The 12,062-nt window shown below is 38.2% G+C and overlaps 1 protein-coding gene across 1 annotated transcript in view; it reads right to left on the reverse strand.

The window, feature by feature from the left end:
* Nucleotides 1-12,062, reverse strand: part of MS3_00009505 (uncharacterized protein) — a 54,867-nt gene that overhangs the window by 32,156 nt on the left and 10,649 nt on the right. Inside the window, exons 9-11 of the mRNA XM_051217889.1 lie at nucleotides 10,339-10,450; nucleotides 3,043-3,143; nucleotides 1,648-1,774 (exon numbers count right to left, since the gene is read on the reverse strand). Of these exons, the coding sequence (XP_051064321.1) occupies nucleotides 1,648-1,774; nucleotides 3,043-3,143; nucleotides 10,339-10,450 (340 nt within the window). The remainder of the gene's footprint in view (nucleotides 1-1,647; nucleotides 1,775-3,042; nucleotides 3,144-10,338; nucleotides 10,451-12,062) is intronic.

Consider the following 12,062-nt stretch of genomic DNA (forward strand, 5'->3'; position numbering starts at 1 on the left):
CTTGTATTAGTATCAGTTAGGGTACCCTTGAAAACCAGGGAGTATTGAAAAGTTGTTTTATTTCAGCATGGGAATCCTTGATAAGGTATACACTCAATTTGTAGTATAGCTCTACACTCATATAATCCCAGAAGTGACGATAATTTCACTTCTAACACAACTAAAATCCACTTAATTCTTCTCACTAGAATGTCTTAAAGTAAACCACTCGTGACCAAACAATTATAGTTTAGTCTCAGAAGGGGTATTATGGAGATTGTAGTAATTTCAGTAGTTGAATTCATGAGCCAATTGAAGCTAGACCACTATGGAAAACCTGGAAGCATTGGATATCCATTTCGTGCTAGTATGGGACTCCTCAGTGCATTAAATTTCGTGGATTAGTTGAAGTTAGACATTAACACCGTTCAATACCGGCTCAATGGTCTAGTGGTTAAGTGCTCGCGCGCGAGACTGTTAGGTCCTGGGTTGGAATCCCGTGAGCGGGATCATTAATGCGCACTGCCGAGGAGTCTCACAATAGGACGAAACGGCCGTCCAGTGCTCCCAGGTTTTCTATGATGGTCTAGCTTCAATTGACTCATAATCTCAACTATTGAAGTTATAGTTAAATTAGGAGAATTTTGTGGATATTAATTTAATTTTCAGATCATATTCATTACAGATGTGCAACGTTGATAAGTCCCATATTAGGACGAAACAGGTAATCAAAGCTCTCTAGTTTTTACTGGCAGCCCAAATGAGATCAATCTGTGATTAATACAATCTAACTAATAAATAATGATTAACAAGTTGTGAACAAAAGAATTCCAAATAAATTCACGAAAAATCGATGGGATTACTTTATATGGAAAAATATCTGCTATTTCGTATTTCAACTCATTAACTGTGATCATTCAAAATTTTCGGCTTTGGTGATGAGTGACTCTAAACATAGCTTTTAATGTGAAATCTAATAACAGTTGGATCGAAATCGATCTTTGTCTGATCTAGCTTTACGTGACTGCCTATGATTGAATTCTAATCTATTTAGAGATCAAACTTGGATACCACGATTGAGGAAAAATAGATTTATAAATTAAAGTTCATACCCATCGCACAAGCGCATAGCCATCTGAACTCAACGACTAAAGGAATCTGAAGTGAAGCGTACTTGGTTTGAGTCTCGGAGTCGACAAAATTTCGAGGATACAAGTACATCCAGTTGAGGAGTCTCAAGTAGGACAAAACACGCATCTTGGATTTCATTACTACCAGCCACATCCCATCGATTCTGTATAAACACCATCACTAATATTTAGTTAAAAGGTTTGAATATATATTATTTGATATTTAAGTGCATTCACTAATGACTAGCTCCAAGGTGGTTTTCCCAACATTTCAATATAATCTCATTATCTAAAAAGTTTACTAAATCAGTCAATGTTGGATTATGTTCAAGTTAAACCGCGAACTTATTAAAGTTGAGAATATTCAACTCGTGGAAATCAGTTCAGTGGTCAATCCCATAATAAGACATAACATTTAGTGATATGATCAAATATGAGGTTGTTGGTCTATACTACCAATGAAACAGATTACTAAGATGTATGAATTATTCAATGTGTTTTTTACGTTAAGTGACTTTTCAATCTAGTTTTAACTCACTTTTAACTTTTTCTGTGATATTTCTGTACAATATTTTCTTGTATTTGATAATCTTTCTCTTAATTGTTTCATTTTTTTATAACGTATCCATGAAGTTGATATGATGGCAGCTGCTCCACGAAGACGTCTATGATTAAATAATAAAGGTAAGAATGACAATAAAAATGCACTTTTTAGAAGACAAAGAACTCTATTATCAATCAAATATACATATAACCTGAAAACACCAGACGTTAGATACCGGCTCAGTGGTCTAGAGGTTAAGAGTTCACGTGCGAGACCGAAGGTCCTGGGTTCAAGCCCCGCATGCGGGATCATGGATGCGCACTGCTGAGGAGTCCCATACTAACACAAAACGGACGTCTAGTGCTTCCAGGTTTTCAATAGTGGTCTAGCTTTAATTGACTCATGAATTCAACTATCAAAATTACTACAATCTCCACAAACCCTCATTCTGATCAGAATGAAAAGCATCAAGATTTGGAGGAAAATATTAGAATAAATACATGTGCATCAGTGTTATAAACATTGAAACATAGTTTCAAGGGCTTCTTATTAAAAATTATGCTTATCTTACGATATACTTATTCAATACAAGTTCAAATCGTTTCAAGGTTCATTACCTCTTCAATTAATGCAAATAATAAGATAGTTGCTATTCAGATGCTTGATAATGACTAACTAGAGCCTTCTTAGATCACTAGAATTCTTCTATAATTGAGCCCTTAACGGTGGAAAGAAGTGAAATAAAAACAGAAGCTTCACTTCAGAATTGATTTATGTACAAAAACAAGAGGTTGTATAGGTTTGTAAACACCACTGACATTCCGAAAACTTTTGCAAGCATACTAAATTTAGTCAAAAGAAAATAGATTACTATCCAGTCAAAGTCTAACACATAATCCGTTGTTTGTCAAGGAGTTTCTAGGACGTTTCCACTAAATACTGACTGGTCGAAATATTTTCAGTCTTTTCTCCTAACTTCTTGAGACTTTTACTAGGAATTCTCGAGAGCTCACAACAGGTAGCTATATTAATCAATTATCTGTATGAAAATAACTCTCGGACTTATTTAGAAAACGTGGACAGTATCTATCAGTGGAACAACATGTGACTAAATGGCTATACGGGGGCAATCCACACAGGAATTACATAATTCAGCAAAGACAGTTAGAATTCACTCAAGAATGTCAACAACTGAATAAATCAAAACTTTACTAATGATATGATCTAGTATATTACGTTTGAAATTGTGTAAATTCAGATGATAGAAATAATTCAGTACACTTTCAAGTTGGCAGCGTCTAAATGGTAAGAAATGGGTTAAAACACTACATGCAATGTTATAAATCATATTATTTCTTAACACAATAAACAAGCCAAATAAGCACCAACTTTTGTTCATCATACTGCTTTTGTGCTCGATAACGTCGAAATGTAGATTGAATTTTTATTGCAGCTCTCGTAGGACCTTGTCGTCCTCTAAATGAAGAACCCTAGAATGAAAATAAAAACTGTTAGTCGGTTCGAAGAAATCAGTTTTAGTACAGTTAGACCATGGTACTATTTCGGACTGACTGACTGTGTGAGTATACACATACATCCTAACAATGGTATCCATTCTGAGACTCGAACTTAGTACCAATCTTTTCAAACGCCAACTGTTTTTTACTGACATCCTGAGTCCAGATAGCCAATATTTTGTTCAATATGAATAAAAGTACTGGTAGGACTTTGTAATTTAACCAACAGATATTGATCAGCTGTAGTTCTGGATAACAATCACAAGAAATTGCAAACCCTTACTAATCTACTCCGGTGTTTTTATCCAGTTCAATGGATTCCTTATTTTTAGACTACATATTCTATGTTTAGCTTTTTGACCGTTGATAGTAATTCTATTATTATTATTATTATTACTATTATTATTATTATTACTTCGTTATGAGTATTTTTAACTTCTTTTCACCGTGTTGATGCAATGTGGCAAGATGGGTTTATGCTAGAACCCACGTCGCATATGACTAAATGACTGAGAAAATCATATTCGTTTTCACAATACAACCTATCTTGAAGTAGCATAGAACTATATGTGTTCAACCAAAAGAGATGATGATATTACAAACTTCTTATGAAGAAAAAGTATAATATTGTTGTTTAGAATGTCGTCTAAAAATGTAATATACTACGATGAATGTTCCTGAATGTTTTATGTTTTTCTATTAAATGATAACCGTCGACCGAATGTAACATTACTGAGCACTGACGAAGGGATAGATAATCCTAACACGCTGACTAATTTGTTCGGTTCAATATACTCATCTCGACCTGAATATCCCTCTACCAGTCCATCTATTTCTATGTAAAATAACATTTGTAGCTCAGGTGGATGATTTTAGTAGTTTCGTTCTCTGAGCTGGATGGTTTATTCTTAGGGTTTTCATTGTTCTTTTGAACAACATCAGCACAAACTTCAGGTAGAAGTGAAGCATTCGAATTTATCCACATATGACTCACAGTTTGTTTTGTCGATGTTGATCATGATTGGTTATTGTTGACCTTCATCTTAGCTGTATGAACATCAATTGGCGGTATAACGTCATGATATATCTTCACTAATATCAATGCATGAGGAAAATTATGGACAGACATTCGACTAGAAAAAATGTTAAAATCTTGGATAGAGGGAGTACTAAAAGCACCAGGGAAGTTTTAGAAGCTTGGCACTCAGGTCAATCAGCAATCAACAAACATATCGAGGCCGATCTAATTTACCAGTTAGTCAGAAATATCATGGACAAATACGGGACAAAGAATTAGACCAAAGGGAGGTATAATGAAAATAAAGATGGAGGCCATGCTGTCGTTCATATGTGAAGAAATTCGAACACTTTACTCCTACCTGAAGTTTGTGCTGATGTTGTTTAGTAGAATAATGAATGCTCCACGACCAAACCATCCAGCTCAGAGAAAAAAACTTTACCAAAAACAATCCTAATAGATTTATCCTTTCTATTAAACGACGAAAAGCATAACAAAGTATTTTATTGATTCCCATTATCGGATAACCGTCAAAATATACAGTATAAGTGAATGCAAGAAAATCCAGGAAGTAGGTTGTGGTTATCATATAGTTTCGCACAGATGTGATTTAACTCAAGGTGTTGCACCACATTAGCATGACGTGATGAGATTACCAAGGTAAATAGAAAGGTGATTGAAATAGTTACGGTAGGAATGATGATAAGAAAAGACCAAACATTGAGAACACAACTCAATAAGACAACAAAAAGGTAAGTATGAAGGAATTTTGGAAGTGAGAATCAAAAAGAAAATAAGGAGAGCGTTCATTTTTACCATCGTAACTGATTCTGAACAATAAATTCCAAAGCATTATAAGTAAATATGGATGGTGGCTAGCATTGGAATCCAGGACGCGCGTTTTGTCTTATTTGAGACTCGTCAGATGGATGTACCTGTATCCAAAAAGTTTCTAACTACTGGTTTAAGTAATTACGTGAACTTTAACCCAGTAGTCTGCATAAATCAATACGACTCAGACTAGTAGTCAGCCATTTCATAGTAGACATATTTTAGTTTGCCCACCCATATAGCTTTCTCTCAACTTAACTCCACCCTAACCAACATTGTATTTCGAGAACGAGGAAGTTGGGGATATGTGCAGGACATTTCGTGACCATCTCAGTTAATGAAGACTAGCATTATTAACACTAACATTACTATTTATTTTCTATTTATAAGTATCATAACCATCGTTATTTATTTCAGAATTCCAGTTTTAAGTCCAGTTTCGTATTCTTACTACTTCAGCTATGTATAATATTGGTTGATTAATCATCAAACGCCGGGAAATTTTGAATATGAATGTAGATAACTGGTTTGTAGTGTCGCTTATTATGTAAAGCTCAAATATCTTATTCTAGCTTTCGGACAGGCCAATCTATTCAACCTAGTGGAGTAGTATTCTGACCTTGTTAATTATTCGCTTATCAATCTTGACTGTTTTTTATATGAGCGCATATGTGTGTTTAATTATTTATTTGAACACATAAATATTGGTACAAGAGGGCGCCAAATATATATGCACCACACAAAACAGTGAGAATGGGAAGAGAAAAAAGAAGGTATGGAGCGTAAAAGAAAAAAAGAAGAACAATAACAACCAGATTAGTGTAAGGTAGTGTAATAATAATAGTAATTATTATTATTATCAATAATAATAATGGGGGAAACGGAAAGGTACAATCAGAAGAAATCTTTCAGTTAAAGATACAACAACTTTTTATGAAGAAAGTAAAAGAAGGTTACAGCAGAATCGCCATTGGCTTCTATTCTGAGCCATATCCGATAACGTCTCTAGCCACTGTGTAGCACCATCTTTCGGACCTAAGCCAGGGAGTCGTGAAGGACCAACACAAGCCAGCCCTTTGCAGCTTTCTTTCATACCACGACACCATTTCATACACTAACCACCTCTTCGCTTTTTCCAACCAGTCTCAGAGTCGGAAAATAATGCACGACGTGGAATTCTCTGGGACGACATTCGGAGAGCATGTCCAAGCCACCGAAGTCAATGTTTCAAGATGGTGGCACCAATTGAATTATCGTCTCTGTGCCCGAACACACGATGCCGAACCTCTGCACTACTAACATGGTGTTGCCACTGGATGTCAGCAATCCTTCGGAGACAACGATGATCAAACACAGAGAGTCGTCTAACGTCCTCAACTCGGAGAGGCCAGGTTTCACAAGCATAAAGCAAAACTGCTCTCACCGACGCGTTGTAGACCCGACCTTTTAATGCCAGACTAACATCACGAAGGCGCCAAAGATGGCCCAGATTGGCATAAGCCGCTCTGGCTTTCACTATACGTGCATTGATCTCATCACTCACACCCCCACCAGCACTTATGCAGCTACCTAGATACACGAACTTCTCGACTACTCCTATCTGCTCACTATCCAGAGTGAGTACAGGATTAGAATCCTGCCAGCCTTGTAGAAGTACTTTGCACTTCGAAGGTGCAAAGCACATACCATACCTACGGACATTGATTGCCGACCGATTAAGTGTGGATTGCATGGCTTGGGCATTATCACACAGTAAGACAATATCATCCGTATACTCAAGGTCGAGAAGTCTTTCTCCAGGCAACAGATCCACACCGCCATTACTTACATCCATCAGAGCTGTTTCCAGAATGTCATCGATGGCAAAGTTGAAGAGGAATGGTGACATTGGGAAACCCTGCCTGACTGGTCTCAATCACTGATTGTGCCAGTCTATAAGAAAGGACAAAAGTCCTCTTGTGACAATCACAGAGGAATCAGTTTGACTAATATAGTGTCTAAAATATTAGCTTCAATAATACTTCGACGCCTAATCAAAGCTCGTGAAGAGCAGATTAGAGAAAACCAGGCCGGTTTTCGACCTGGACGTGGTTGTATAGATCAGATATTCACACTACGTCAGGTTCTAGAACACAGACACACATTCAGACGCCCCACAATGGTAGTATTTCTCGACCTTAAGGCGGGATTCGACTCTGTTGATCGTGAGGTTCTATGGCAGTGTTTGTCACTGAAAGGAGTACCAAAGAAGTACATTAACCTTATAAAGGCTCTCTACTCGAACACAACTGGTAGAGTAAGAGCTTATGGCGAACTGTCATCAGAATTGATTACCTCAAGTGGTGTTCGTCAGGGCTGTCCACTCTCCCCATTCTTGTTCAACTTTGTGGTCGACGTACTTTTAGAGATAACACTCTCCTCATCTAAATTTCCAGGGGTTGAACTTCTACCAGGAGGTTCACTTGTTGACTTAGAATATGCAGATGACATAGTTTTATTTGGTGAAGACGCTGACAAAATGCAGAGTCTTCTGACCACTCTAAGCAACAATGCAAGCATGTTCGGGATGCGATTCTCTCCCTCGAAATGCAAAATGTTGCTTCAGGATTGGGTTACATCGACACCCGAACTAGTGATAGGGAGTGAAGTAGTTGAGTGTGTCGACCGCTTCACTTATCTTGGAAGTCTCATCAGCCCTTGTGGTCTGATGTGTGACGAAATCTCAGCACGGATACAGAAGGCTCGACTAGCTTTTGCCAACTTGCGTCATTTATGGCGTAGGCGAGATATCCGTCTATCAACCAAAGGACGTGTTTACTGCGTAGCAGTTCGTTCCGTCCTACTTTATGGCAGTGAAACATGGCCGGTAAGAGTAGAGGATATCCGTAGGCTACTAGTATTTGATCATAGGTGTCTTCGAAACATCGCTCGTATATCATGGGACCATCGAGTAAGTAACACAGTTGTTAGGAAACGGGTACTAGGTAAGGATGGCAAATCATTGATGACGTAGTGAAACTTCATCAGTTGAGATGGCTAGAACACGTGTTACGTATGCCCAACGACCGACTGCCTCGACGTGCTATGTTCAGTGGTATAGGAGTAGGTTGGAAGAAAGCTAGGGGCGGCCAAACCAAAACATGGCACAAGTCCATGAAGTCACTGACAAGTGAACTGAGTCATGTTGGTAGGTGTAGACTACCTGGTTGGGGACGACGAGATGATAGCAACCGATGGTTAGAGACCCTGAGTGACATGGCTTAAAATCGTTTGCAATGGCGCAGGTGCATCCACTCTCTGTGTTCTCCCAAATTCTAATCTTCTGAATTCTTCATGTCCCTTTCTTTTTTCTCTTTCCAAATTTATTTCACTGTATTATACTCTTTAAATAACATCTCCAAACCCTAATCTTCCCGATTACTGCTTATACTCTTATTACCTCTACCACTACGAGATTTGAATCGACAACTGCATCTCTGTGCTAATGTGGTGTGGCAACTCGAACTGATGTACGTACGTACGAAGTTCTACGTTGTTACTGACTGACTGACTGACCCTGCCTAACCCCACTGCCTGAATAGAACAATGGAGAAAGGTGGTTGTATGCCCTCACTCTGCCTGTGGTGTTTGTATATAGGGCTTTTAGGATGTTAATAAACTTCTCAGGCACACCCTTCTTCAATAGACAATCCCAGAGAACAGTCCTGTCCAACGAATCGAAGGCAGCCCTGATGTCGAGAAACACTAAGATTGTTGGCCTTTGAAAAGTATGACGGTGTTCTAACATTTGGCGGAGGGTGAAGATATGATCAATACATCCTCGACCAGAACGAAACCCAGCCTGCTCCTCGCGAGTCAATCTTTCTCGGGTTTTGAACAACCTACGAAGTATGACGGGAGCCAATAGCTTGGACGCAATCGGAAGTAGACTTATCCCTCGACAGTTGCTACAGAAACGACGTGAATCCTCTTTAAAGATAGGGACAACTATTGGCTCATTCCATGACGCTGGTACAATCTCTAGTTCCCAGACCTTTGTAAACAACACAGTCAGTTTCTTAGTCAGAAAGTCACCACCATCTTTAAAAAGAGCTGGAGGTAAGTCATCTGGGCCCGGTGATTTGCGGCGCTTGAAGAGTTGGAGTTACTTGTGAACTTCCGCCTCATTTGGTGGATCGGTCGTCACCGGCCACAGAGGGCAGGACAGTCTGACCGATGTTACCGGAGCAGCAGGCCAGTTGAACTGCCCTTCGAAGAATTCTGCCCATCGTCCAAGACGTCGATGGATGTTAGTGATTGACATCCTATCATCCTCGCAGATTGTTTTGCTCACACCAGACTTCTTGCTGCCAGTGGCTCGGATGAGTTGGAAGAGCTTCCGGTAATTACCAGATGCAGCTGCTGCTTCCAGCTCATTAGCACGCTCCGACCACCAGGCTTCTCGATCCTTACGCAAGCTTTGTGTACATTTCGTATCCTTATTTTTGCGTTACTATAAATATTGATTAACGCTCGACTAAATGGAGTTGACTTACCCAATATCTCCACTGCGCGTCATTTCGCTTCCCTCTATTCCATTCGCCCCATATACAAAATATATGTATCCAAAAGTCCATTATCGTTATTTGACTAATTTAATTCCGTTATTGACCAACGCGATTTAAATCGATGATCATATACGAGGATAGGCGACATATGTATTTCAATAACTGTTAGCGGGACATAAACTGGATTAAAGCATACTTAATGCACGATTGCTTTTGGTGCACGCTGATTGGCTAATTCTTACCCAATCAGCGTTAGTCAGTACTTAGTGAACACCCGAGAAATCTTCTCATGTGAAAACTATGAATAAACTAGCGTTTTCCCTATTGCACTACTGACTTGCTTCTTGCTTCCATCTAACCTTGTCATTTGGAATATAATCTCTTTCCTGTTCAACCGTGTTCTGATTTGAGGACTTGTCAAGTGAATCGGTGTCCGAGAATACTAAGCAATAGGAATAGCTGGGTCATAACCGTAAGAAAGAGATTATAATAATAACAATCATTCATACGATCAGATTAGAGTCAGATCCCGGGCCACTAAAGTGAAGAGCCCTTCGACAACATCGTCCGATCTAAATGACGACAAAAATAAAGGGCCCCACTAAATGTTAATAAGTTGTCATTGTATTTTTGAAATTTGAATACCATATTCATATTACCATCAATTTTCTCTTTTATCCTACATTGTATTAAACTGGTTAGAATATCAATTTTTGGTGATTATGAAAAGACATTAACAGATCGAAATCACTATTAACAAAAATAAACATACTGGTTCTGTCATAATTCGTCGAATTGTCTGAGAATCTTCTATACTGGTCAATAAAATATCACTTGTTAAACTTCCCAAATTATTTTCATAGTCTTTGGCTAATTTTGCTAATCTGTTAGATAAAAAAGAAATAAATTAAATTAAATTGACTGAATATGCCATTAGTGACTCAAGTTTCTAAAGGATATAAAGATTTATTACTGAGATCACGAACTGATCTAGATTAGATAACCACTGAAGGCCTGGAAGCATTAGACAGTTGTTTTGTTCCAGTATGGGGCTCCTCAACAAATCGTATCCACCATCCTGCAATCACAGTGCTCATTCACTATTTGTGTATTTCCCTTAGAAGTTATACAAACTTGTGTCGTAAATGTATGCACAATATGACTTGGCATTATGGGCTAAATTATCATAATTATTCAGTATGTTATGACTTGAGAAGCTAATCGACATGACGTGCTAAATTCACCAATTAAAATTCCGACTATAATTTCTATTATTCCGCATCTACTACTCCGTCTATAGCCTAGTGTTATAGACTTGACTAATTATACGTCTGACCTGCGCAATTGACAGTGAACCTACACAAGCTAAACTCCTAGTAGTCAGTTATCTAAGATAGTTGGAATAAAACTCAATGGTGTGATAAATGCAAGAAAGAGTTTAAAGAAAAAGAAAAAGCTATTGAGATATAACGAAGGAATATTAATCACCAAGGCAAGGAAAGATTAATAACCATCTCCTTTTGAACACATAAATCAGGCTTTTGGCGCCTGATAGCAACTGCTTCAGCAAACTTCAGAAGAATGGAGTTTGGCTGCTTACTAATCACCTTGAATGATTGTAGGGTATCGACCTGATGTCCTGTATCAAGAGGATGTTTGGTGATTGCACTATTTAGAGTCTTTCTTTCTCTTGTTCTGAGGCTTTTTGGAACATGTTCAAAAAATCTGAGATATGCCCTCCTTTCTGTTCGGCCAATGTAGCTGTTTTGGCAGGTACACGTAAATTTATAAATACAGTTGACGGTAACATGAAAGGGGTGCTTGTCGACCTTTGATTGAGTTATTGAGCATGTTGTTTTATACAGAATTTGAAGTTTTGCCGCCCGATAAGTTCTGGCTAGCGCAGTATTCAGTCTCCTGTTGATTGTGTTTGAAACCTCGTCACCTTTGAAGTTAAGACTTATAGTTATTGGTTTTTTATTGACAGTAATTACTTCAGTATTGTTTTCTTTACGCTTCTTATACTTGTCAATAAACTTTTGTGGGTAAAAGTTGTCTCGCAGGCATTTTTCCACTTTCATCAATTCTTCTTCGAGTTTGTCAGTGGTACATATCTTTTCTGCCCTATAAAATAGTGTTTTAACTAATGCCTTCTTGTAACTGAGTGGACAAAAGCTGTTGAAATTCAGGTAAATGCCATTCCAAGTACTTTTTCGATAAATCGAACGTTGGCTGTCCCGTCTCTCCTACGTTTTATAGCAACATCAAGAAAGTGGAACATGTCATTCTGTTCGTGGTCCATAGTAAATTGTATGTTAGGATGAGCGTTATTGAAGTGTTTTAGCATGCGGATTGTATGCTGTTTATTGTTACAGACAATAAACGTGTCATCAACATATCTGGAATATTCCGTCGTTTCGCTAATCGTCTGTTTAAGCACCATGTTTTCAAGATACCCCATAAAAATATCTGCCAGAATTGGACCTAGTGGGCTTC

The sequence above is a fragment of the Schistosoma haematobium genome, chromosome 7 (genome assembly GCF_000699445.3).
Source record: "Schistosoma haematobium chromosome 7, whole genome shotgun sequence".
Lineage (NCBI taxonomy): Eukaryota > Metazoa > Platyhelminthes > Trematoda > Strigeidida > Schistosomatidae > Schistosoma > Schistosoma haematobium.